General features: G+C 35.5%; 1 protein-coding gene across 1 annotated transcript in view; it reads right to left on the bottom strand.

Moving 5' to 3' along the window:
• Positions 1 to 677: 677 nt before the first annotated feature.
• PRIM2 (DNA primase subunit 2) overlaps positions 678 to 23,524 on the bottom strand; it is an 89,016-nt gene continuing 66,169 nt past the window's right edge. The window contains exons 10-13 of the mRNA XM_014892784.2: positions 13,705 to 13,831; positions 12,771 to 12,853; positions 6,093 to 6,161; positions 678 to 1,271 (exon numbers count right to left, since the gene is read on the bottom strand). Coding sequence (XP_014748270.1) covers positions 1,044 to 1,271; positions 6,093 to 6,161; positions 12,771 to 12,853; positions 13,705 to 13,831 — 507 coding nt within the window. The 3' untranslated portion in view covers positions 678 to 1,043. The remainder of the gene's footprint in view (positions 1,272 to 6,092; positions 6,162 to 12,770; positions 12,854 to 13,704; positions 13,832 to 23,524) is intronic.

Below are 23,524 nucleotides of genomic sequence, written 5' to 3' on the forward strand. Positions count from 1 at the left end.
AGTCTTGATGCCAAGGCCTCACAGGGGTGGTACCAGTCCCTGGCAATGACAGTACTGTGTTTATGTGGTTATGCTGCACTGGTAGCATGGTCAGTCTCCAGCCAGGGCATAGTGTCTTGAACTCCATAAGCATTAGGTAAAATAAAACTGAAGGTATTTTAAGTCTCTGGGAGAGTATCAAACAGCATGCCAGAAAACACCAGCTCTGCTGGGAGCTCCCATCCACCACACGATGTTTGCTGCTGCACTGAAAGCAGTTTGTGTGTAGGGCAACCTGGGCTTTGGGAGAATGGGTGGAATTTAGGTGACCCAAAGCTTCATTCAGATGGCAGTTTAGCTTAGCAGGACAGAGGAGGCTCCAATCACACTCAGACATTGAGGAAACTTTAAAAGAAATACATGCCAATAAGCTTTTTGCTTCGTCATGATGAGTCAGTTAGTAGAATATCTTTTTTTTATTACTTTCTTACATACAGGTGTCTAAACTCTGATTATGTTCTCTTCCAAGTATCAAAATCAGCCTTCTAAATTTAGTGTCAAGGTACAAATCAGGAAGCTGATTTCCCTCAGCTCTTCATATAGAAGAGACAGACAGACTCCTCCAGAGAGTAATTTTGATCATAAAAACTCCTACTTAATTACCATCCCAATATAGCTGAAAAGAAAATATAAAAGACTTTTGCGTTGCAATTTTTTATTAAGATGATACATAGAAAAGTGACCACAAAAGAGGATAAAACTATTTGAACTTTTTGAAGAAAACAAAAAACGGTAAGTTAGACAAAAATTACCTAATAATTGTGAAGACAGTTTCTTTTCCCATCCTTAAATACACCCTATAACACAGCTTCCTAAAGCATTAAGAATAAATATTGGATGCAATTACAGCCTCAATATTTATCTTTCATTTTTTCAGCCTACTCAAAGCACTAAATGCTTCTGTCTTCCAGGTGGTGAAGTGTATATTCTTCAGTATAGGACAAATCCAGCTAGACAAGAGAAAGAATGAAAGAAAGAAAAAATAACACAAATAACACAGCTGCTTAGTCTTCAGTGAAGTATGCTTCCAGTCCTTCCAGTTCTGTATCAGTTTTTGCATTTGAAGAGGTGAGAGTAGAACTTGAATTTATGCTTTCCTGACTATTATTTTTTTGTTGGAAGTTTCCTGAGTTATTGAATTCCTTCTTCAGTTCTCTACCACCATTTAACAGCTTCTGACTCTCTGTAAAGTACTGATTAGGATGGTTCAAAGAAAATCCAATGTCATCAACCTGCACATAAAAGGAAAGGAACACCAAGTTATTGCACTTATTTCTAAAAATCATCTTTTTCATATTCAAGAAGAGATTAATTAACAATTTAGTAAGTTCCAATTCTGTTGAAGAAAAAGGCACCAGTTTGTAAATAATGTCTCAGTAAATGTTAGCATGACACAAATCTAGTTTCATCAGAAATGTTCTTCCTTCATTGTAGAAATAAAATAACTCTGGCACATTCAAACATTATTTCACACTGTCTTTACTATAGTAAAGAAAAAAAATGCCCCAAAACATCTAAAAACATGTAAGTAAAATGGCATCTCTAGAGATGTAGGACTATTGAACCTGTACCTTAAAACAGACCTTCCCCACCCAAAAGAGGGACTGGGAGAAGCCTAGAGTGCAAATGAAAGTGGAAAATACTGCTAGAAGTTGTAGCAACTGCACAGTATAAAACTAGCTGTTAAGTGAGTGTGAAACTGCAAATGGAAAAGTGTAGCTTCATGTCTTTCCCTGGTTTTCCAGAAGGCACAAATGCAATATTTACATGGGAGTGGGCTAAGACAGAAGCCCCACAGATTAAGCTTATCTTCGCTCCACCAGTGCCACCATCAGCATCCTGACTCGACCCACAACTGGTACCAAAGAACACTGAGTCTTCAGTGGGAAAGATTACAGAAAACCAGCATAAGGTGCAGCAGATCTACATTACTACTTTTTACTTAGCAGGTGCATTCTTTCAGCTCTGGAATTATTTGATAAATGAACATTCAATTAATGCTCATCAAATATTTTAAATGAACAAAGCTTTCAGCTTTAAAATGAAGCTATTCTGATGTATTTACCACAAATCAGAGTTATAACTTTTGTATTTCTTTCAGGAGGCTCAGAAGTTGGAAATGCTTACTTTAAAATGTACTTTAACCTCCTATTCGAGGCAATCTGCACCCTTCATCTGCCTGTCAGTGCATATGAATTCTAGGCACATTTTTTTAAAAATACTGCTTTTAAAATACATTGCAAGACTTACAAAATATGGGGTACAACACACCATGGAAGACTAAGAGTCATATACCTGTAAATTTCTGCTCCCACTATATTCCTTTATTCCCCAGAAGGGAGGGGCCAATTCAGGCATAATAAGCAACTCTGCACACACACAAGAGTCTCCTGAGGACATACTGTGGCTAATTTAATATGCCAAACGCCATCAATTTAAATTTCAGCTGCTTGTGAATAATCATAAAGCAGAGGATCAGTGTGTGCTTTAAATTGAATCCTGATTAAATGCATTACCACTGCCTAGCTTAGCTCCATTAGAAAAGGGTGACATGGATAAAAAAATCTAATTCAGACACAAATTAGCAACTGCAGTCAGTAACCTTGCTTGAAAAATCTTAAAAGTAACAGTCCTAGCACTCTAATTTGGTACTCAAAGCCATAACGAAAAAAAAAAACAAAAAAACAAAAAAACAGAAAACCTAACCCAAAGTCATCACTGAATTTGATTTTAGTCTTATCTGGATGAGTTTCAGCCAGCCAGCTTTCATCCATGCTCCAATTTTCATTACATGGGAACTAAATTACTTTACGTGAAAAAGGCTTAAAAATAAGTGATATAGTGAAAAACTGGCTTTCCTTTTAGAGGTTCTTAATGAGCTCTGGTTTTTATAACCTTAAAATCTCAGTTCTCCTCAGACCAATTTAAGAGTCACTTTGTAACTCTTAATTTTATTCTACCCTCTTCTCTCCTCAACAGTCTGGAATAAGCTGTGGAAGCAGCTCACTGTAAGATTGGAGCCTACAACCATGTTTTCAGAGGTGATTGATGGTATTTGGGAGATTTAATTTGTGGGTTTTTAAAAGCTATTTACGAGTTGTTAGTTAAAACTGTTGCATGATTCCATGTACCGTTTTTTCCTTTTCAAACTTGAATGCTACTTAAATAAAATTCTATCAGATGAAGCTTAGACAACTCTTAATTAAAAGAATTCCACCCATTCAAACCATCAACTTTTTGTGATGAGAAAGCCTCAAGAAAGAAACAGGAAGATTTTTTCATTATCTTCATTTGTGATATAGTGATATAGAAAGAAATCTGTTCTCTGTAATTTTCAACAGGTTTCAGTAAGCATTTCCCTGAATGAAAATACTCTGCTCTGGCTGGAAATTCACAAGAAATTTGAACAGGAAAATTGAAGTGGTTTTTTTTTTTCATTAACTTAGTTGTAAGATAGCTGAGACTTACTACAAGAAATAGAGAAAGTAGATTTCTCTATCAGCTTTGTCAATTCACATTGGTAAATCTGTCTGGAATCCACCGCACCCAAAGAAAAAAGTATGTTCTGTGAAGTCAATACTTTAACCTTTTAACATGCAAAAGCTTTAAAAATGCAAGCTTTTAGCCAAGCAAAAAGACCTGCCACTTCCAACACAACTGTATAATCCATCTGAGTAGGTGATACTAACACAAGACTTTTCTTGCATTCAGCACATTTTGCACACACTGGCTCTCATACAAACTCCAGTTTAGTATTCCTGCTATAGCAAATATTGTTTTGAAAATCCTGGAATAATCATTTTGAAGCTGTAACATCTTTGGGTTTTAAACTTTTAAAATGACAGATGATAATGCTACAGCTGGTATTAGAGAAAAAACATGTGGAGCAATCCTGGTACTACAGCTTTACCTTTCACATACTTAGTGAACAGTTAACAAACTGCTGACTTGTATCTTAATTCCTGCCAGGTCCATGCACTGGACCACATAAATGATGTCTGCTTTTGCTCTGTGGCTGTGAAAAAGTGAAACCAAAGCTCAGGAGAAATGTAGCATTGAAATTAATAAGTCCAGTTTACACAGAACATACAGGGCATCAACTTTTTGTTAGCCCATGCTATTTGAACCAGCAGCACTGACAGTGCAAAGACACAACCTCCATCACACCCTCCTCAAGAAATGTATCTAAACATTCTCACTCTGCTCCAGCCACAAGTACTAGCACAGTCTTGGTACCAAGCACTAGACTACTGAAGCTGACCCTGTGAACTTAGAGAAATAAAATCTTTAACAAGTCTCTGTTACAAAGGCATTCACAGTCAATCTTACCCACATACACACCATAACTTTTAAAAATTGCAGGCAACATCAACATGTGTTGGCTCTTCCCAACATGTATCAAACACTTCCATGGTGAAAGTTCTACGGAATTTAAGTTAAAATTCTCCATGTGAGCGAGTCCATTACTTCCATGAAAATTTTACTTATGATTGTTCCCCTGCTCAAAAACAATCAAAGTTATGCTAATTGATCTGAAATTTCCTTCACTGAAAAACTCTGCTAGTGATATACAGGGAAGCAAAGGTTTGATTGCAAGTAAAGGTCACCAGCTTCAGAGATATGTCTTTAACCTCCCCATAGAAAAAAATTAAAAATTAATAAAGCATACAGTTGGAGAATAGAAAAATCAGTCCAAGCAGGCTGGTAACAAGTTGAGCAGCTAAATTCTGTAAAAAAAAATGCCATCATAAGCATGTGCCCTTCAAACAAAGTGTCTGTGTATTCGGCTCTCTCTCACTGAAATAGTACCAAGAGCAAAGCAGAAAGATGATTATGCAAGCAGCAAAGACAGATATTTATATCACCACAAAATTGATAAAAACTAATGCTTTTCTGGAATTTCCTACAGAAGGATGGAAAGACAGCTTTCCTAAAATGCACAGTACTGATTTATCTTTTGATGAATGTTGACCTTGGGGTCTATAGTCATCTTGAGAAAATATTATTTCTACTGACATGAGCTTATACAGATCAAGTGTTACCTAAATTTGAAATTGTACATTATTTTGAATTTCCTTCCAGATTATTAGACTTGTTCTCACATTTTCAAAGACAGTAAGACAAAGTGTTCCTCTCAAAATACAGGTGCCAAAACAACACTGGACACAGGCTCAGGGTACACTTTTGCTATAGATTCATGCATATGACTGCTGGAAATACGTGAAGGCAAAGAGTTGCCCTTAAATCAATTGTGAAAACCGGTAAGAACAACAAAGTAAGTCATAAATGCCTCTGGGTGGGTCATCTAAACCTCTTCCATATCCTTAGTAAGGCTGTTCCACAGTCTGCTGTTTGAAAGGGATGTTTCCATTTTTTGGTTTGTGAAGAGAACAAAGCTATGAGAACAGTTGTGCTTCACTGGGGGTTTTTTTGATGACAAGTAATCTTGAACCAGTGCAAAAGCTGGTTCTTTGAATCAAGAAATCACACAGGAGATGGAGTGTGGCCATTGGTTATCTTGAAAATTTTTGGAGAAAATTTTAAGATAACTTTGCTTACAATTAAGAAAATGAGAGCTCTGAGAATGCTCATCATGATTTAAAAAAAATAATCACATATGACTGAAAATGTGAAAAAATGATAAATAAAAATTAACAAAAGAAACCATGTAAATGCTGGGAGATTAAATTAAGAGGTTTTATCTAAACACATCAAACTTGCTCAGTGTATTAAAGCCTACAAATTTGATTAAAATCAGGATATTGAAAAAGCTAAATTATTTGAAATAGGTAAGACTGAACAATATCGACCTTTTTAGGAAGACAGCATAATACTTTACTACATCTTTTAATGTTGAGGGTATTATTAACATCAATATATAAATGCAGAAAATGACAAAATAATATTTGAAATTACTGAAAACTGACAAGGCAAAACAGTTAAGGATGGATGAGCAAACTGAAAATAGTCTCTGGGCTTCATTCATGATTTCCAAGGCCTTCCTCAAGACAAAGTGGGTGACAACAGCAGAATAAAGAGAAGTAGCTACTCACATCATGCGTCAACTCGAAGAACTTTTGACAGGCCAGCTGGTAATGCATGCCCTTCACCAGCTCCAGCACCTGCAGGGAGGGAGAGGAACGCCACAGATTCACAAGTAGCACACACACAACTTTCAACAGCCAGGAATTCCACCACAGCCTTGTGCAACAGCTCATGGACATGTGCAGCACAGGACATGGGCGAATCCTGCTAATAACTGGCAACATTTTAAAACGCCCTGGCTGCGTTAAAAACAAGATAAAACCACAGGAAGGTACGCCCAACCCTTAAGATGTAATTTCAATTCTCTTAACTTCAAGAAGAAGTTGAATCTATATTTTGGTAATATAATTGTGACAGTTATTGTCAAACTATCATATTGCAACATCTCTTCCATAATTGCAGACATAAATCTAGCAATTCAAGTGGTTGAAGCATGAAGCAATCAAGGACATGATTTGTATTTTTATTTTCCACATTACCAGTTCATGCAGATGCACAGTAAAATACTACTGTGCTCCCATCAAGAAAATTTAATGCAAATCCTTTAGACAAGTATCTGTGAGACGGGAATGCTTTTACCTTCAATCAGATTTGTCCTTTTTGAAATGAAGCTATTTCTAGTCAAGCTCAGCAGAATATGTGAGTGAATAGGCTGTTTTGAACACGTATTAGGAAAATCATGCCATCTTTTGTAAATACAATTTGCTTTCCAATTCTACTTCAGGTAATCTCTTCTGTGCTGCATGAAGTCCCATTCTTATCACCAGAATGCAATGCTGGTTGAAATATTTTAAAGTTTCATTACCTCCTTCCTCCTTTATATAATCAACATGTATGCTTGCTCTGCTTATCAAACAGAGAAAATTGCTGGAATTAAGAGATAGCCTCAATGGAAGGAAAAATAGTTTTCAAGAAATGTTAATTTCAAGCCATTTCCCAAGGTTGACCTTTGTGTCAAACACAGCAACATACAGCTTAAATCCCTGCTGTACCCATTATCGGATGCTGCCTTGTATTTATTGACAGATATATAAATAAATTACATTTGCTGAATGGATAAAAACAGCAACACACTGCCAGGAAAGTACTTAGCCCCATTATTTCTCTGTAATAGTCCAACTGATTACATTTCTATCCCTCTTGCAACCTCCTGTTAAACCTTCTGTAAAACAGAAAAGCCAAGGCCAACTAGGCAATGAAGTCAGAAATCTGCCACTATCTGTGTACATACATATATTTCCATTTTATTTCTCCTCTCTCCTTGAAATTGACTAAAAAAATTAGTAGTTAAAGATTGAAAAAACTCATCTATTCTAAAGACCTTGATTTCATATTGCCTTACATTTGCTTGTTTGTTCCTTAAAATATAATCTATGCCATACAAAAGAACCATCTCTATTTTAAAGAAAATGCTAACCATGTTGTATGCATATAGTTTCTTGAAAAGTATTTTTCACCTAATATGCAGTAATTATCAGAAGACCTATATGTCTGTTGGTTAGTTAAAAGAAACATTCTTTAGCATTCTGTAGCATTCAGACCTATCTAACCTGAATTTTCCAGTTGAAATAAGTCAGCTAACTCAATCTAGTTCATAAATACTTACAGTTTTCTCAAAATTCTTCTTTATTTAATCAGGATTACATGTAATAAAACAATACAAATAAAACGTTTTCTAAATTTATGTATAAATACATTTTAAATCTCAGAACCTTAAGTGAGCAAACAAACTCAGGTATGGACAAATTCTTAGTATAAACCCTAAGAGATTAAAAACGTTAGTATATACGTAAGTTTCAACCAGCCACATCATGAGGTTCACCTTCTGCATATATGAAAGGGAGGGAGAATAAAGGGCATATTTAACACATTTAAAGAGGAATAACTTTAGTGGATTAACTTGCTTTATCAGGGAGGAAGTTGCTAAGAGGAAACAAAACAGGTTAAACACTGCAATAGAATGTAGCCCAGCTAGAAAGGAGTCTTCTGTGTGAGAGAAACTAGCAATGCTCTATTAAAATAAAACAGATATAACATCCCTAATAAGTATTATCTTTTCTACTACATCTGTGTCTATAATGAAAGCAAGCTTGCAGCTGTTTTGCCTAGTATTTCCCAGAAACAGACCTCCACTCAAAGCTTAATTCACAGCAGCAATCTTTTGCCTCTACATACATTAAGCCATTTACACTGCATTCCTTTATTTTGTAAGTAAAGGTACATACTCAAGGACTTTCCCTGTTAGTCCTTATGTGCCTTTTTTCTTCACTGCCATCTGCAACTTTGCTTTCCTGATGTTGCTCTACTGACTGCTAATGAGGCTGAGATGATGTTTGGCAGATGTATGCAGCCACCTGCTTTTACAGATCCTCAGCACTCAAAGTAAAGTTGTTGCATAGAAGGATAGTTGGGGCTCTATAATTATCCACTGTTATTTTCAACTTACTCAAAGTGAGTTTGGGTTTGGGTTTTTTTACACTGCGGAATTAACTCAGCACGAAAATCTTTCTACTGTAGACTCAGTGTATGATTAATTTCTAACTTTCCCTGGAAGGTTTCTTCAGCTGCAAGGGAAAATATTTTTACAAACAGCAATAACCTAAAACTTTTTAAATATTAGGCCAATAGGTAGAGTGTTAGGGTTTTTTTCACTGTGGTGGTCTCGTGGTGGGTTTTTTTGCAGGTTTGTCACTTTTTTGTTTGGTGTTTTGATGGGGTTTTCTTCATTCACTGAAATATATAGCCATATCAGAGGCCTAGGCACAGACTGGCTTATTTATTTCCATCTCTGTAGAGAATCAGCAACCCACCAAAGCATTAAAATCCGTTGAAAAATAATACACAAAGTTCAGTGAGTGACTTAATCAAAACCTTTAACCCCGTTATAGAAGAAAAAAAAAAAGATTTTTAAATTAAGAGAAAGAACAAGCCTTCTACTGAAGTTATCTGCTGCTCATCGACACAAGTATCTTTCCCTAAAAAATGCTTTTACTCCTAACAGAAAAGCAGAAAAAACTAGTCTAGACTCTCTGTTTCTCCTGTTTGTACAACCAGAAATTTTTACTACTTTTTGCTTTTGCAACTGTGATTGACATGATTTGGGAAAAGGTAATTTCTCCAAGAAAACTTTCTGAAACAAATAATAGATATTTTGAAATAACTAATTCAAAGCCCATCATTTCTATCTTCCTATATGTAAGATGTTCAGGCAACACGTTACAGTGCATTTAGTACAGCATCACAACAGATGTATTTATCACAGAATTATAAAATGGTTTGAGTTGGAAGGGACCTTAAAGATCATCTAGTTAAGACACACCTGCCATGGAGGGAGACACCTTTCACTAGACCATCAATTGCCCCATGTCCATCCAACTTGGCCTTGAACACTTCCAGGGATAGGACATCTACAACTTCTCGAGACAATCTGCTGCAGTGACTCACCTTCCTCACAGCAAAGAATTTCTTCCTTATATCTAATCTAAACCTCCCACTCTTTCAGTTTGAAGTCATTTCCCCTTGTCCTGTCACTACATGCACTTGTTCAATGTCTCATATGTAAAAACATATCTTAACATATACTTTAATCTTTATATTCTTCAAATTGATTAGCTGTTATGAAACTGATTTCATTAAGATTTTACCTAATTAGCAGTATATCAGAGAGAGAAATGAAAAATTACATACTAAAAATTCAAATGCTATGCACTTACACATTCACACATTAGGTGCTCAGCTAATGCTTCTTTCTCCAAGAAACAGTGTAAGAAAAAAAGAAAGCTACTATCACAAATGTAGACTAACCTAAGGAAAATGCAAAATTTGAAAATAATACAAGTTAAATAATTCAGTTCTTGGAATAAACATCAAGATTAGCTCTCTGCTTTAAGTACTATGATAACTAGTCCAGACCTGTAAGTCATCTGTTGCATTACTTTGAGATGATTACTTCAGCAGATACAGCATCAGAAAATCTAGACTGGAACAACAGGCTAGACCCAAATCCTTCATCGCAAGCAGATTCACATATTCAAATGCTTTGATCATTTTTTCATTACTGACAGTACTATAAAATAAATGCAATGAAAACTGTTTAGCCTAATGCTCAGACTGACTACTGAAATCACGTGAGGTCTGGCAGTATTTGCTCTGTACCATCATCACAAGATCCAGCTTTCCCTTTTCACACCCAGTCCTGCAACAAAGCCCTTCAGCATGGGGTTTGTTCCTACCACACAGCAGTCAAATGTTTTATCTTTATCAGAAACTTATGAACTTTAAAAGAAAGGGTGCATGTCAAGAGTATGGGCAGTCCCAGAAACAGAAGGCTGGGAACAACACCAGAAAACTGAGTCTCTTGGGTAAAACCACAGCCATTAGGGCTAGACACTAGCCTCCAGTGTGGCTCACATAATAGCCATGAGGAACAAGCTTCAAAGACAAGGAAGGGCCTTGTTTGTGGGTTTGGAGGGAAGATGTGAGTACTCTAAACCATAAGATGAAAATCCGAGTGAGGGACCAATTCATCAGTAAATAGCTCAATTCAAAATAGTTGTTTGAAAAATTATGCATCATTCCTAGAATTTTGGAAAAGAGTAAGGAACGAGCATAAGAGGTCCTGAGCCCCAGAAAAAACGTACCATTTATTGAAATACACAGCTGAAAGGTCAAGCTCTGAACCATAGGGATCTACCAGTCTGTAAGGGAACTCTCATTGCACCTGGAGTTAACAGGAAGTCTAAGAGTCAAAGTGAATGGTTTGAGTGAATGCCAATCTTGAGACCAAGCTATTGGAAATGTAGTTACATGATACCATTGAAAGACTGGTAAACCATCCACCCCTGATATCTACTCACAGAGCTAAAGGAAAAAAAACATTTCTCATACTCAGCAACTGTCATCAACATCAGAGAAGACTCATAAAAGCCACTGTCTGGACTGAAGGATCCTGAATTGTTATTAGCCACACAAACATTACTGGACCATGAAAACAGCACAAAAAGGAGGGGCAGCAATAATGACAACTTGGAGACAGATGGCAACTATTTTTCTTCCTCTTCTCCTACTGGATATCTCAAAGACTGTCTAATGTAAAAGATTAATTTCTGAGAACCCAGGTACAGCCAACATTTTATTTTACATTATTTTATTTTGATTACATTTTGAGTGGAGGGTGTATCATTTTGTGGCTTTTCTGGTTTAACATTAGGAGTGGACACCAAAAAGCCCTTTACCCTAATTGCACTTCAACACCACAAAAGTCATGGACAGGACAACATCCATTTCTGGGCAAAGAAGATGTTGATGGAGGCATTTTTTCTTAGTCACTTTGGATAAGAAAATATAAGACTACTAGTGAATCCAAATTCTACTTTACAAAGAGAAAAACAAACAAAAAACCCTAAACATATACACACCCACAAAAATAAAATCACAATTCACATTAAAAAATGAACTGCATTAAATATAAAGATACTGTCTTACTTTGCAAATTCACTGAAGAAATAACCTCTCCTCAATCCTACCCACACATACAGCAAGGCATCTAAGCCAGTAAATCCTCACCAATCTATCCAATGATTAGCAGGATAAAAATCCCAGACCAGCATCGATTCTTGATGTATATATAAGGAAAAAAAGCCAAAGGAAATATCTCTAGGGCCTCTCAGATATATAGATGCTTATTGATATGAACCAGAAGAAAATAGGAAAAAAAAGAAAAAGGAAAAAACACTCCTACTTTTGAAGAAGTTTGAGTATTTCCTTACTATAATGAACAATAAACACTTTAAAACGATTCTTTTTAATTTGTATCTTAATCCTTCCAAGGGAGACTGCTTTAAGTGGAACTTTCACATTCTTTTCTATCTAGTACAACAGTTTGTTGATTCCTGACAAGCAGTGGTGACATTCCATATGAACTAAAGACAACTTAAAGCAAGTTTTTCCTGTGAACCTAAAGCAGGTTCCAGCCAGTTAATACATAGAACTGCTTGGTCTCAGCTTAAATCTCACCAGTATATCTTCTTTCAATGAAAATGATGACAACCTCTTACTGCCTTAAGTTCTTGCTAGAGCAAGCAGTGGGGGTCACAGTTCTTCAGGACACATCTCAAATTTCCAATTCCTACATTGTTTTTGTTATATAAGATAGATTTTTCAATTGAAGTTTAGATTTTTTTAAAAGCTGATAAAAATTTCTGCCTAATTTCATTAGGCATTTTATGTACTTTTGTTGTTCAGAGGAAGATAGCACAACAGATAGTAAGGACTGTATGGGTTTTAGAAATTTATTACAGAAAAGAATTACATTTGTGTACTGACTACACAATAGTCATCCACAAGTAACTGCAAGATTAAAAATAAACTCTCTAAAATACTGCCAGATTCATTTAAACTTCTTTTCTAATCACAGTGCACTAAAACAAAGTATAAAAAAATTCTAGATTTTATCCGCATAGAAATAAACTTACTCATAATATTAAACAAGAAAAGTGGTGATAATAATCATCACATCAGTGGGAGCATTGCAGCCAGAAAGCCAAAATTCTGGTATAAACCTTTTATAAGAAGAAATATTTCACAATACATACTGACAAATTGTATATGGCATTCCTACACAAATAGAAAGTAAAATTGAAAAGCAGAGCTTTATTAATGAAAGTGTCAAGCAAAATATGCATTACCTGAGTTATTCCACTGGGAGAGATCTTGTATGACTGCAGCTTTTGCTTCAGTAGCTCAGGATCACTGTGCCGGAATGGGCACCCTGACAGTAAAAAATAAGCAAACTCACAAACAAGGCTGTTTACTCAGGAGTTAGTGCAGTAAGGCACTCAAGAGACCAGCTAAGCTGTTCCTAATTGTCTAACAGCTTATTAATAGGAAAGTTAATTACCCATGTGTACAATTGCTTTTTTTTTTCTTCTTTAAATAATTACTCTACTGCAGAGTTATCAGGGCACCACAGACTCAAGAGTCACATAAAATATCCCACCATAAATAGGCCACAATTCTTATTCACTAACAGGAAAAGAGTTTAAGTTAGTTCTTTACTAACAATGACAGTGTTGGTACATTTAATAGCTGTGGAGCAAACCCAAGAAAATACAGTAATGAGAGACAAATGTTCTTTAAAAACATAGTCCATTGTAAAAATATTAAGTCCATTGTAAAAATTGTAAGTGCCTTAGAAAGTTCCACTACCTAAGTGATTTTTTGTATTTTAGGGTGAGTTTTCAGACACAACTAAATGAGTAACTTAGTATGAGCATAACAACAGTGAAGTAAGTGCAGGTTATCCATGTTTAGTCATACAGCTGTAGGAGTTTCAAAAACACCCTAGCAAACTTCTGACTTCCTGTACAATTCAATTTATACCTCAGAACACCTCTAACTGGTAATTTCTTAAAGCATCTGCACATTTAAGTCGCCTTGAACTGCATGACAATGTATATAGAAACAGCAGTTATCAAGTCTGATCTAAAGAGAACAATTCAAGACCACTAGGGTATGGAAATTAAATACATAAATTAAAAGACTACAGGAGGGAATAATTTCTCCAGCCAAGGGATTCTGCTGTTTGTAAATGCTTGGGGTTTTTCCCCTTAAGGTACTCACCATGATAATCCCCTTGACTTGGTGGATTGGACATGATAATCTTCATGCAGCTGTATGGGGTATAATCAGTCCTCTTTCCTTCTTTCCCATAGTTGTGACGAATGCTGTAAGCATATCCTTTGTCAAACTGAATAAAAACAGAAGAATAAATTCTTACATATTGGGTCAGTAATTCTATCTTCTCTGCAAACAGAAATATTGAATAGCAAAATTAATTTTCCAAACATACTCAAACTGAGGAAAATAAAAACCTAGTTGCTCGCTGCTAGCTTTGAGTTTTATATTCCATGAACTTGCATTTGTACACATATGTGCTTTACAGATACAACTCAAGAGAAGTGTGTAACTGCATTGATTTAAGGTCTTTTCAACTGATTCTGTAATGGCTTTAAAGAAAAGATTATATAAAGATCAAAATTTTGGACCCCACAATATTAGTAAATGGAGAAAGCATGGCAATTTAAAATCTCATAAATGTTCCTAAATTGATTGCCTAATCAGGGAAAAATACAGAAATACAGATTTCTTTGCTCAGGTTCACGTTCTTGTTCTCCCAATGTATAATGCTACACCTATACTTTGCTTCAGCACTGAAGTTCAATTCTTCAGGTTCCAAAATGAAGTATACTTTGCTTGCATTAAAGATTTTCTCTTTTGCCTAGCAATAGACTACCAACTCTTCCAATAAAATGAAATCTTCTAAAGTACATTGATGTAATAATTTATCTTTACAGCTGAGCACAAAGCTATCAATATATCATTTTAGGTAAGTCCTGTGGAAACCATTCAATTACATGAGTCCATGTCATTTTTTACATGGTAATAGGTGACAAAATCTGTAGAGAAATCACATTACTTAATATACAGATTCCATTAAATTGCATTAGCTACTATAAGACATTTTTCAAATAACATACTTCAAGTTCTAAAAACCATAAACATGATAAAATAATGAAGCGTCATATTTACAATTACAACTCTTCAGTCTCTCTTTGCCTCAAAAAAGAACTATAACAATATATAAAAGGAACAACTGCTCTTGCTCAATTCAAAATTATAGCATTAATCTCAAATTCTGCATCTAAATACAGGCAATTCCCATAAGAGCTTAAGGTTTCTTCTCAAAAACCATTTTAAATTAATTTTTTACTCTCTGATATTTTACTAGTAGAAGACAATGTAATATACTGAGAAAATCATTCAAACCTACCACTGCTAACACTATTACTGCAAGGATATTCTCATTTCTACCAATAAAAGCAGTTCCTTATTTGGCCTGTGGATGTCCAAATAGTACTTCAGAATATTCATATACCTATGAAATCTCTTGACTGGTCTAAAGATGCAAAAACAAAATAGAAACATAAATGTTTGTGGTTTGTTCATATAAAACACTCCAATGATTTTGAAAATACAGTTACTTGAAACTCTATAACATAATATGCAAATATACATGATAAATGTATAGAAAAATATATACAAACTTTGAGAATAAAATCCTAAATTGCACCTGACTCAAACAGTAAAAAAGAAATTTCTCCATTAAGATGCTGCTCTCATAATCAAGTCAATACAAGAAGAAGACTAAAATTCAGCACTCATCCCTAATAAGGCTTAAGACATCCAAAGCTCTGAACAAACATTGACTAATTAATCCATACTGTGCATTTGACAAAGTGACTTTCCTCTACTTTAAAAGATTTTTTAAAAAGCCGAAAGGAGAAGAAAAGAGAGAAAATAGCATTTTGTTTTCTAGCATAGCCACAGGCAGGATCAAGCAGGTGGGAATATGCCTTCTTATCTAGTCAACCTTTTTGTTCAGGAGATAAAAACTGTTTGGTTGAATAGAAAATGAACATTAATTTTTCTAGCAACAGAGTCAGGCTTACCAACTGGTCACTACAAAGAATTCTCTAGGTGTGTGCTCACACTCGGAAGGGCCAGAGAACAGCTCCCCACCCCTTCACAGGGCACCAGCAGCTGCTGGCCAAGTCCTGTTGGAGCTGCAAATGGTCTGGTTACTCCTGAGAAAGGGCAAAGATCAAATACAGAGATGCCTGCATTTTAATTTCCAATCTCTGCATGAACCTGTTAAACTGAAGATGGAATCTGTTATCCTGTAGCCACCTATTCTTCTGCCCAGAAGCTCCGGAATCTTCCCTCCTTTTCAAATATGAATGAAAGTACATTTCATCTTCTTACCAAAGGATATTTGAGCAAGCAATTAAGTTAGACTTTTTTTTTTTTTTTTCAAGGGTAAGGCAAATCATGAATGCTTCAGGAGGTACAGCTTAGTTTCCTAGAAAATTAACACCCCTTTTTAACAGTTCTGTATAGTAAAATCTTGAGCTGTACTTTTCACATCACTTGCCTTAACGCCCAGAGAAATTACTTTTAGTACGGAACTCATTACTTTATGCTGAGAAGCAGCTCTTGCAGGAAACAGAAACAACAGCTACATAATAACACCACACAGCCTTGGGACAGGTTGGATATTTTCTCCTTGCTTTCTTGTAATCCTGCTTGTTTCTCTCTTTTTGCAGTGGCAGATGGCAGAAAATAACACAGCTACGTGGTGCAAGTTGGCACATCTGCACTTACATGCATCACTGAGAGCTCTCTCATCCTTGTGATTCAGCTTTTCTTGTCATTGATCAAGGAAACAGGATTTTAGCAGGGCCAATATCTGACAGGCTGTGTGGTCATCCTCAACAGGAAGAAACCATGAATTGAGGCATTTCATTACAGAAAACGCATCCTGCAGAACAGCCTTCTTTGTACACTGGGGAATGAACTCCATGGTCAGCCTCATTCTTTCCTAATACCATTACTTTAGGACGTGCATAAAGGAAAAAGAAACACATGGAGCAACCTGTTTTGATACAAAAAGCACCAAGGTAAAATTAAACATGTTTGAAATCTGCAGAAACAAGAAGGCAGAGGGATCTGTTCCTTCCTATTTAACCTTCCTATTTTCCTGACACTCCAAATTGAAGTGGTTCAAATAAAGTTCCTTGAATAAAATAAATTATAGACAGCACATAACAGGCATGTAGGTGTTTGCAGGGCCATTCTTACTGCAGGGTCATTGCTTATAAATTGCTTGGTTTTAAACTATTTCAGAGAAACAGCTTGAAAACCTGCAAAACTACTATTACCATTTTTTCTAACTGCAATCTATTAAAAGGGCATTACGACAACAACCTGTAAAAGGTCAGAATCAAAAAAAGTGATTTGAAAAATCACCAAAAATTTTTGGTGACTTTTGTAAGAAATTTTGAGGATCTTATAACCCTGATATGAACTTGCTCAACAGTAATGATGCTGCAGGAGCAAGTACATTTCCCTTGTACTCTGTGTGACAGTCTCCATTGAGATGAAACAAATACAAAACCAAAAAATTATTCACAGAAAAGCTGGGTATGTTTTACACCATAGCTGTGCTAAATCCCAACAATAACTGCCAAAGTTACTATGAAACAGTGATACTGAAGCAACATCACTACACTGCTGAGATGACCTACTGGTGGTCACGCTTGGCAGCAAGGATTCTCTGCAACTTTTTAACTGTATGGCCCACATCAGAACTATCTCACTTTGCCTCTATTTAGCTTTCTGAGCTTTCTAAAATCTACAACACATTTACAATTTATGTATGAAGTGAATGGGCATGGCTTTAACAAATTGGTAAGTTATAAATTATAGAATAACTATGGTATAAAGAAAAAGGGATAGATATAGATACAGATATCTAAAAGCCATAAATTTGCAATTGGTATAGCCTAATACCAGGTTACCATATTCCAGATAGGAAGGAATATCCAGATAGGATATTCCATATAGGAATTTCAGGAAAAGATTTTTTCAACAAGTTCTGATCACACACACGAATAGATGATCTTTAGACATGGAATGAGGATGTACCTCAAAAGGACCATTTGGCAGGTGTATGCTCTCCTTTGAAGGAAAGTTTTCAACAGAAAAAGCAGAAAACGATGGGTCATGTCTGCACTATAAATTATGAGTTTGATATAACAGAATACACTTTCAAAAGAGAGCTAAAAGAAATTACATTCCCTAGCCACTCCAGTCACTGGCAACATGTCATCACTGACAGTCACCTTCCTTGTATCACTTGTCATATTCACAGATTAGTATGTGTAAATAGAACTAGGCGCCCCATAAAATTTGTTATCAAATCTGATACTCAGCATGCATATTAGGATGGAAAATAATTTGCTGAAAGGTGTTGCAAGCCCTGTATGCTCAGGTTCACACTTCCACAAAACTTTCATGTTTCAGTTAAAAGTGCTTTTATATATTTTTGTAGGATTTTATGCATTTATTCCTTACAGTACTTATTTATTTAAAGTCTATCAACTAAGCAAAATGGTGCACTAACTTTGTCTAGCTTCTTGGCTGACCACCTGATTAGTTCCAAGGCTGCAAAATTCAAAGAAGTGATGGCTTAACACCTTTCTTTTAAGCAATCATTGGCTAATTTCCTGTCTAAAACTGCTTAGCTGTATAGATAACAGCTTCAAATCCATAAATTTATTGCACACAGTCGTGTTCGTGTATCTGCTGAAATAATTGGTTCTCTTTTTCATCCATTTCCTAGGCTGTTACTCAAATCATTACTGTTGACATTGCTTAGTTGGCATACCTTTATCCAAGCAACTTTTCTTTTTTTCAGCTCATTCTTAAAATAACCTCAACTTGAGACTATCTTTTTGCAAGCACAGTTGTATTTAGGAGCACAAATAAATGCTTCTCTATCTGCCAACAACAAAAATTTGTCCTAAATTACCATTCTGTAGCCCAATTTCTACCTCCAAGGTACACATCAGAGACACACCTAAAATCGAGATGAAAAACTACTACATTGTGTAGCAGTCAGCACAGACCAATTCACAGTGGTATAAAAAACGTTTTCCCCTCCAGTTCCAAGATTATCAAACTACATGAGGCAAGAAACACTTAGCCCTGGAGATGGCTTCATCTACTATATCTACTATATACTATATCAGAAATTTTTATATCAGTCAAACACCTTGTATACTACCCGTGTGAGCATCCAGTGTATGGCTGATGAATTAGCAAAAATCTGACACCATAGACTTTTATTTACAGCAATCTAAGCTTGCCTTCATATAATTTATCTAAATACACAAATTATGTACACAATTTCTTCATAGATTTACACACACCAAGACTTTGAACCTAGAAAAGTAAAACAAACTACAGCAGGCTGTCTTCTGCCTCAAGACACTGCATCAGATTATCAGCACAATACATCTTAAAGCCATCTCTCTAACAACTTAATTTTTCTTAGGCATGCTTGGTCACCTACAAAAGACTTTATTAGCTACTTCAAAACATTTCAAAATATTTCTTTCTGTATCAAAATTATTCTGATGGTTTCAGTTGGGATAAAGTTAATTTTCTTTCCAGTAGCTGGTACGGTGCTATGTTTTGGATTTGGTATGAGAATAATGCAGTTAGCACACTGATGTTTTGGTTGTTTATAATTAGTGTTTACTCTGAGCCAAGGACCTCTCAGTTCCCCATGCTCTGCCAGTGAGGGGACACACCAAAAGCTGTGAGGAAGAACTGATGGGACTACAGAAACTGCTCTAAGTTGTGTGGGTGCTGCTGGTCACTGCTTAGGGACTGGGGGGCATTGGTCAGCACATGGCGAGCAAATGTCACTTGTATCACTTGCGGCTTCTTGGGGGAGTGTTGTGATTTTGGGGGAGGGGGTCCACTCTCTATTTTGATAACTGAGAGAGTTCAACAGAAGTAGAATAGTAACTAACTGCATCTGCAGAAATAGGATTCCACTCCAAACATCTAAACCCAGACATCTTCCATTATCATCAATGGTGGTCAATGCAATCAGAAGAGTCTGGGGAGCAATTCCATTTGCCCTGGAGGCTCATCAAATAAATCATTCTCTAGACACTATTGACTACATAGGCTAGATTTCTACTGATCATAATGACAGTTTATAATGCAAGTGTAAAGAGAAAGTGTATCAAGGAGAAAAGAAATTCAGTATGTCTGTATCAAAACTGAGAGAAATCCATACTTATATGTATACCACAGAAGTGGGCATTACAGATTCACAGAGAAGATGGATGAAGACTGGCCAGGGACCCAAAGTCCAAAACCTAATTTCCTACTGCTAGTTCAAGCTCTATCAATTCCCTAAACAGGAATGGTCTCACACGATATTCTATAATTTTATTTGAATTTCATCCTAAGCCTCAGATTTCCAAACGAGGCAGCATCACTCAAAGAAATTCAGTGACTGAAAAACATCCCTTCAACCAAAGTGACAAAGTTATCAAAATTTGATACAACTGTGACAAAAAACCCTGCCTTTTACAGAGATATGGTTAAACCTCTTGGACAAGGATCAGTGACAGAACAAAAGGATATTAAGTCCCAATCACATGTTTCAAGATGTCAGCAAATCCTCAGTGTAAGATTTAAAAAATGATTTATTTTCTAGATAAATTGATCACTGGAAAAAAAATCAATTCTTAAAATAAAATTACAAGGAGACTGAGTAATGAATAAATTTCCTCAGGCTGATAAGTATTCCTTATGTCTACTCTAGAAACATACACACTTAACTTTTTTGAGGCAGTCATAAAAGTGACAAAAGCAAGGCAATGACACACAAAACAGTACATGGATAGTTGATGCTTGTTAACCCTTTTGAATATAAACTAAATATTGGAGCTCTCCTAACAGCACAGTTTGGCCCAAGATCACTGGCATTCTCTCTCTCAAAACTGCTGTAAAACCAGGTTTTTTTAATTTACCAAGAGGACAGTAAAAGACAAAATCACATTTTAAGATAATGATCAAACAGAAGTGCAGAAAACCAGGTATCAGCTGTCATAATAAAGAGAATTGCTTGCATACAAAGATGATTTTATATTCTATCTTAGACAAAGTGCACTATAATCAAGACATATTTCAAATCTAGACAGCAATTATGACAAGAGCCTTTCTGCACTCAACAAAAGAAAGCTTGTTTCAAAAATACACAAGATTATTTTCCTTTTTTTTTCTGACTAAAAGATGACTAGACTGCAGGGAAAATGGGAACAGAAGAATAAAGAAGCTCTACTACCAGACTGCTCTAAATTGTCTCAGAAGTAACACACATCTCATTTTCAGGGCTTGCTGTAAACTTCTAAAACCAGGGAAATAACTGTGGTAGCAAAGTACAAGAAGGAACTCAGCTATTGTAATTGTTTTCTTTTTTAAAAAGTGTTAGTATTCACTAGTATTGCCCCACTTCTCATGCCTCAAATTCAACACAATTAAGTAAATGAAATTAAAAAACAAAATAAATTGGTATTTAAACAGCAAGACTTGCCATAAAGACCACGTTTCCATCCACTCCTACATGTACAGCAGATGACCAAAAGAAAAACAGGGAAACAGAAAACAAATGAACAAATAAAAAATCCAAAACCCAAAAAAATCCACGAAGATATAATATTTGAGGACATTTTGGTTTTCTTCTTTGTAAATGGACTTAAGAAGGGATGCAAAGAGAAGTAAAAGCCTAACACATACAACATGCTATGGAATTCATTTTCACAGCTAAATAGCATTGTACATTTCATACAAAATTAGAATCCAACCTTCTTTCAAGAAGTAACACCTATAATGTTGAAATACTTAAGCTTTATCATAGTAATTTCCCATTCCTAAATCAATATATTAAATTTTCAAAACATAAATTGCGCATAGAACAAATAATGTATGAAAAGCTGGTCTGTCTTTATTCACGAGATTCAACAGATTTCAAAGACACAAGGCAGAATATTAAATCAATTCGGAAAGCAAAAGTACATTTTTATTTACATCATGCCTATTGTGATATATCAGCAGAGTGCACATTTGATACAATATGCTGCTTTTCTGGATGACTGAATATGAAACGTAGCCATGATTTACTGGCTGAATATAGACTGAATATGACAGCTATATGATGTTATAGCTATTACATGAACATTATCAAACAAAAGTATCCAGAAGTCTGGATTTTGTTTTTGAAAACAGTTTACACAATTTCAGGATATCTAAATATTTGACAAAATTATTTTAAAGCATTATTTCAACTAAGAGTATCAAGATGAAAAAAATTCTATCAACACTCTTCAGTTCAAAAAGCACAGGAACAAAACTGGAAGAGACCTGCTGTGTCATTCAGCTCGTCCTGGAAGGTAATAAAAATACACAAATGAAAAGATTTGCATCTCAAAAACCACTAACTCTTGTCTTAGAACTTGGGGAAAATAGCCAAAGAGCTTAAATACATTACCAGTGGTGTGTGCAGCAATGTGCAGCAGGCATTTTTCAGCAGATGGTTAGAGAGAGGTATATGGTATTTGGTTAAGGAGGGATTCAAAAGAGTCTGCTAAAAGTTCCATACTTACTGACACTCAGATACTTCACTATCCCTAAACTTAGAAATTTATCAGCAACATAGGCAAATCCATCTATTACTTTTCTAAAATGTCATGGAGTGACTTTTGCTGATGCTTCAAGGGCCAATAAAACACAAACCTCTTCTGACAAGTACAGTTCGTCTACACGGCAATGAAATGTAAGGACTGACAAGTGATTCAAAACTACAAAAGGAATCTTAGAAAATTAAAGGTCTGGCTTCAACAGTCATTTTTATACATGCAGTTCTAACAAGACACTACATCATGGAATATCTACAGCAATGTGTGTTGCTGAGAATAAAACAAGTCATAACAGAGCAGACTCTGATCTAAATTAGTTTTAGTACAGGAAAGGTAATTATTCCTTTTGCTCTCTTCACTGCAAGAACCATATCACCAACCAGCTCACACATTAGATTATTAAATACAGATTTCTGTGTCTATGTAATAACTGTTCTGTTCCATGTAACAACTACAAAAAGTGATCCTATTTCTTTTTATGGTAGCTGGCACAGTTAAGCATCACTGAAACTGTGCTAGCACTGTTAATGTCCTGGAAGAGAGATTATAGTTAGAACTCTTCTCTTTCCCTAAGACATGCCACAGGCTGGAAGACTGTCCAAAATTTTCTCTTTTAACGTAATTCAGGAGATGAAAACTGAAAATCATACATTTTTAACAGGTTAAAAAAATGCTGAACAAATTAAGGCACTTTAAAGTGCATAATCATAGGCAAATGCCACCATAACTTTGGCATTACAACAAAGACTGCAGAGTTCCAGTTTCAACTGGAACAATTGGGAAAATTGAAACAGAGATTGAGTTTGGAGTGAAAGAGCACACATTTTTATCATGACTTATTACTGTGATTCCTCAAATATTTATGTGCACACTATAGCCTTAATGTTTCTCTCTTCAGTGTTTTCTAGTACCTCATCTTCAGTTGAGGTCCATTGGAATGACACCCATGAAACAAAAATATGGTGAAAAATAATGGGTCTATGCCAGATCCATTTCATTTCAGAAATACTGCTTTAAGACACTGAATCTATTATGCAAAAACTAGTGGTTTTTTAATTTGAAGTTTCTGCAACAAAAATACTCTTATGAAAAACAGTTATAAAATAAAGCAGATTTTTGTCATTATTCCTAAGCTTGGATAACTCTGAGAAACAGATATGCTGATTTTTAATTTAAGGCTTGAGAAAGGAAAGTTTCAGAGGGAAATACACAGAAATATGGCTGACTTTAATATGCATCTACATTAGCTACAGGGCATAATTAAAACATAATTATGTTCCAAAGACACTTCCTCCTTAGCAACCTTCACTGATAAACCTGTA

This window comes from Sturnus vulgaris, chromosome 3 (genome assembly GCF_052056855.1).
Source record: "Sturnus vulgaris isolate bStuVul1 chromosome 3, bStuVul1.hap1, whole genome shotgun sequence".
NCBI lineage: Eukaryota > Metazoa > Chordata > Aves > Passeriformes > Sturnidae > Sturnus > Sturnus vulgaris.